The sequence below is a fragment of the Talpa europaea genome (genome assembly GCF_964194135.1).
Source record: "Talpa europaea genome assembly, chromosome: 13".
Classification (NCBI taxonomy): Eukaryota; Metazoa; Chordata; class Mammalia; order Eulipotyphla; family Talpidae; genus Talpa; species Talpa europaea.
The window spans coordinates 7,365,877-7,370,166 of NC_140080.1; the positions used below are offsets into that span (position 1 = coordinate 7,365,877).

General features: G+C 60.5%; 1 protein-coding gene across 1 annotated transcript; it reads right to left on the reverse strand.

Moving 5' to 3' along the window:
• Nucleotides 1-2,021: 2,021 nt before the first annotated feature.
• Nucleotides 2,022-2,929, reverse strand: NEUROG2 (neurogenin 2; the record flags this gene model as incomplete). The annotated part of the gene is made up of 1 exon (XM_084252397.1): nucleotides 2,022-2,929. The coding sequence occupies one exon, from the start codon at nucleotides 2,927-2,929 to the stop codon at nucleotides 2,111-2,113; it is 819 nt and encodes a 272-aa protein (XP_084108523.1). The 3' UTR covers nucleotides 2,022-2,110.
• Nucleotides 2,930-4,290: the final 1,361 nt, after the last annotated feature.

A 4,290-nucleotide genomic window follows, 5' to 3' on the forward strand; every position in this document is an offset into this window, starting at 1 on the left:
TTGTGTGCAGAGGCGTGGAGGAATTAGCCCAAACCAGGAGCCTCAGATGAGAAATTCATGGGGATGCAGGAGGTCACTAAGAGCCTAGATTTTTAGCTTCTGTTATACTGGATGCTCTCCCCCCAAAAGAGAACACCTAGATGTGGTAGACCTTCAGGTGGTCCTCTTTGACCCAAGGCCAAAGGTCATTCATTTCTGCTTTGGAGATTGAGGTGGAAGTTACGGAGTTATGTATTCCGGGACACCATTTTTGCTTTTTCTTTGACAAAGTCTCAACTGTGCAATTATTTTAGCCAGGACTGGAAACTTGAGCTTTCTTTCAGATACTACTTTATTCTTATTCACTTTGGACCTTTTCTTTTCTCTGGGAGTTTGCTTTCCCAGCCAACTGGTTTGTTAAAATGGACAATGTGAAATGAGCTTCCGGTAATGGGTTACTAAATACTCAAATTACAGATGTTAGAGCTGGAGGGAACCTGCAGAAATCAGCATCCAGTCTTTTCTGCTCACAGAAGTCAGCCGAAGCCCAAAGAACTTAAGGGCAAAAACCAAGCCACTACATATTCCTTCAAGAAATTTCAACCTTAATAGTCATTAAAAATCAAGGTTCCTGATTTTCAGAGCTGATCATGACTTCCTAATTACTTAACACCCATCCTTTTCTGTCCTTGCTGATCTGTTCTGTTCAGAAATTGATTTCTTTAAAACCAAGTTGTACTAAACATTTGTATCGAGGATGACAGTCACATCAGTCTTAGTGTCTCAAATACAATTCAGGTGCTTTTCATTTTGTAGGCCTTGTCAGTCAGCAGAATTCTACACATGAACATTGACAAAAAATACAATTGCTCCTCTAAATTTGAGATAGGGTGAATTTCAGAAAAGCACAACCCCTTCTGCTTCTAAAAATCACACAAGCAGAAAAAAGTTAAAAGCAACACACCCAGATTATGAAAATTAGATATTTTTATTTATAGTTTAAGCACAAGAACAATTTTCTTGTTCTTCAAGAAGTAAATACATACTAGAATAGACTCTGTAGAATATACAAAAAAATACATACTTTTCCCATGAAATTTTTCTTTATAATAAATAGAAGGGAACACGTGTGTGGCTGATCCCGATAATGCTCCGTGTCTGCTGAGGTTTTCAGTCTGTTGATTTATTTTTAATCTCTTGAAAGAATGGGGGAGTTCCTTTCCCCCAAAGGGTCAAGATAAATAATGCATGAACCAATCCTCCCTCGCGATTTTTCCCTTTTCCTCCACATTTTTCCTTTTGATGGCGAGTTCAGCCTAAATTTCCACGCTTGCATTCAATCATCACAAAGCCTACAAATTATACAATGACTTCTAACCTGGCGCGCTAACAAAACCACTTTTTCCTCCTTATAAATCATAAGAGACAGATGGCAAAATGGGGAAGAAAAAGGAAAGCGAAGGACGGGACAATGGGCATTGTGACGAATCTGGGAAACGGAACAAAGTGCACATCAGAGAGGGAAAGTTTGGTTTGACAGGTGAAATTCCCACAGCCCGCGCAAGGCAGTGGGAAGCAAGCAGATGCCCGCCAGTGCGAATCTGTGGATAATATTATTACCGGCAAAATCATTCAGATGCTAAAATACATTTCTTTCTACTCGACATTAACATCTCTATGCAGAAGCAAAGGTGAAGAGATCACAGGAACCAGTTGCTCTCCCCCTGGGAGATTCACACGAGCTGCGCCGAGTCCCCCCGGCATCCCCAGGGCCGGGGGGCGCACAGGGGAGCGCAGTGCGCCCCGCCAGCTCTTTAGACGCGTGACGGTCATCTCTTCCCAGCATCATGTTTAATCTTAGAAAGCGCCCCCCCAACTCCATCATCCTCTTGCACAATACCCTCCACCACGCCTGCACCCCACCGTGCCAGAGCCCGTCCGCGCGAAGGACCCCTCAGCCGGGAATGCACCCACCAAGCGGGGATTCCAAGCGGCTCCACCTGCTCTGGGGCATGAGCCGGTTTCCAGGGCGCGGACAGTGGGGGCGGGGGGCGGGGTGTGGACGAAGCGCTCGGCGGGGGACAGGAAAGGTCCCCCCGCTGAGGGCTGGGTGCGCGGCCGAGCCGGCGGCTTAGATGCAGTCCCTGACCAAGGGTAGGTGCGGCGCGTAGCGGAGCTGGTCGGCCGGCGGGGGCTGCCAGTAGTCCAGGTCTGACCCCGCGGGGCTCGCGGGCGATAAAGTGCAGCTGTAGGGGGAGGTGGAGCTGGAGGACGCGGAGGAGGGCGGCGCGGGGCTGTCGGTGCAGCTCCACGTGGAGGCGGGCGACGGGCTCTCCCCGTTGCTGCTCGGGGCTGCGCTGGCGGCCCCCGGGCTCAGCAACGCCGCCTCGGAGAACAGCCCCCCGGGCAGGCCCGCGCCGCCGCCCCCGCAGTGGTCCGCCAGGCGCAGCGTCTCGGTGAGCGCCCAGATGTAATTGTGGGCGAAGCGCAGGGTCTCGATCTTGGTGAGCTTGGCGTCCTCGGGGAAGGTGGGCAGCACCTCGCGCAGCGCGTCCAGCGCGGCGTTGAGGTTGTGCATGCGGTTGCGCTCGCGGTTGTTGGCCTTGAGCCTGCGCGTCTTCTTGATGCGCTGCACCGACTCCGCCGTCTTGGCGCCGCGCGCCCCGGCGCGCGCCCTCGAGGGGCGCCTCTTGCATTCGTGCACCAGCCCCAGCAGCCGCGCGGGCCGGCAGCCCTCGGCCGGCGCCGCCGAGCCTCCCCGCGCCCGCAGCGCCGCCTCGGCCCCTCGCTGCCTCCGGGCCCCGCCCGGCGCGCCCAGCTCCTCCTCTTCCTCCTCGTCGGCGCTGGACGACAGCGGGGTGAGGGCCGCCGAGGCCGGGGAGGCCGAGCCGAGCAGCACCAGCACGTCCTCGTCCTCCTTCAGCTCCAAGGTCTCGGGCTTGACGAACATCCTGCAGGAGAGAGCAGGTCAGGAGAAGGCGCTCGACGCTGCGCCCACCCCGGCGCACACGCGCGCGCTTGGAGTCGCGGGGGCGCCTCCCGAGCGCACCCGAGAGGACGGGCTCGGAAGGGCGCCGGGGAGGCTCGCCCTCTGGGCGGGCGGGTGGGGGTCCCGCCGGGGCTCCGCCAGCGCAGCAGCGCCCCCCTTGGCCACCCCGCCGCCGACCCCGCGGCCCCGCGCGCTGCGCGCCGTCCGGGCGGCTGGGTGCCCGGGCCCCGCGGCCGCGAGGCCGGGCGACGTCGGCGGCGGAGCGCGGGAGACACGCTTCCAAGCGGGGAGCCGCCGCCTGGACTTACTCCGCTGCTCCCCGGCGGGGCGCGCGCCGCGCTCCGGGTCTCAGCAGCGCGCACCGCCGCTCTCCGCGCGCGTCCTCCGGCTCCGGAGCGCCGGGCCGGCTGCTGGGGCGCCGCGGGGGACCGCTCCCGCCCGCGGGTTTGCCAAGAACCCCGGTGGCCGCGGCGACCCGCCCGGGCCTCGTGTGTTGTGGCGCCGGTGCGTGTCTGTGTGTCAGTCAGTCCCGGCGGTGCGGTCCTGGCACGCGCCTCCCGGGCACTCCAGTTAAAGCGAAGCTGCTTGTGGTTCAGTGGCTGCGTGTCTGGCACACGACTCGCCTTAAAACCCCTTATATACCACCGGGAAAACAATCGGATCTGCCCTCGGGGCCCCCACCTCCCCCATCCCTGGCCGCGGTTCCTCCTCCCCCAGGGCCGCCCCCCACGCCCCTCACCCCCTCCCGCGGCGTCGTCTTTTCTCTGCATTATCATCATTCACGTCTTTCTCCTCGCTCCCCGCGCCCGGCCCCGCCAGCCAGCCCTGCTCCCGGCGCCCCCGCCTCTCTCCAGCCCCCCCTTAGCTAATCAGCATAAAATGGTTCTAAAGCTCCTCTTGGAGCTCCGGGCTGAGGTCGGGGCTGCAGAAACCGGGGCGCGGCTGCGGCTCCAGCCGCGGCTGTGGGCGCCCGGCTGCCCATTGTGCCCGGCGCGCGCCCGGCCGGAGCGTGCCGCTAATTTATTAATGAATGGAGGTCGCGAGGCGCAGCTGGCCAATCAGGGCGCCCGACTCCGGGAGGCCCGCGAGCCACGCGCGCCGGAGCCCGCTGCCTTTCAGCGTCTCATTAGCGGCCGGGGCGCGGGGGGCGGGTGGGGAGACGCCGGCCGCCGCCCCCGCCCGCGCCCGCGCCCCGGAGGCCGCCCCCACCCCCGGCCCGGCGCGCGCGCACGCCCTGCACCCGCCGCGGCCCGGCGCGGGGCTCCCGGGCGGTGGGACGCGAGGAATTAGTTAATGGGGGTCAGAATCCCGGGGAAAGCGGC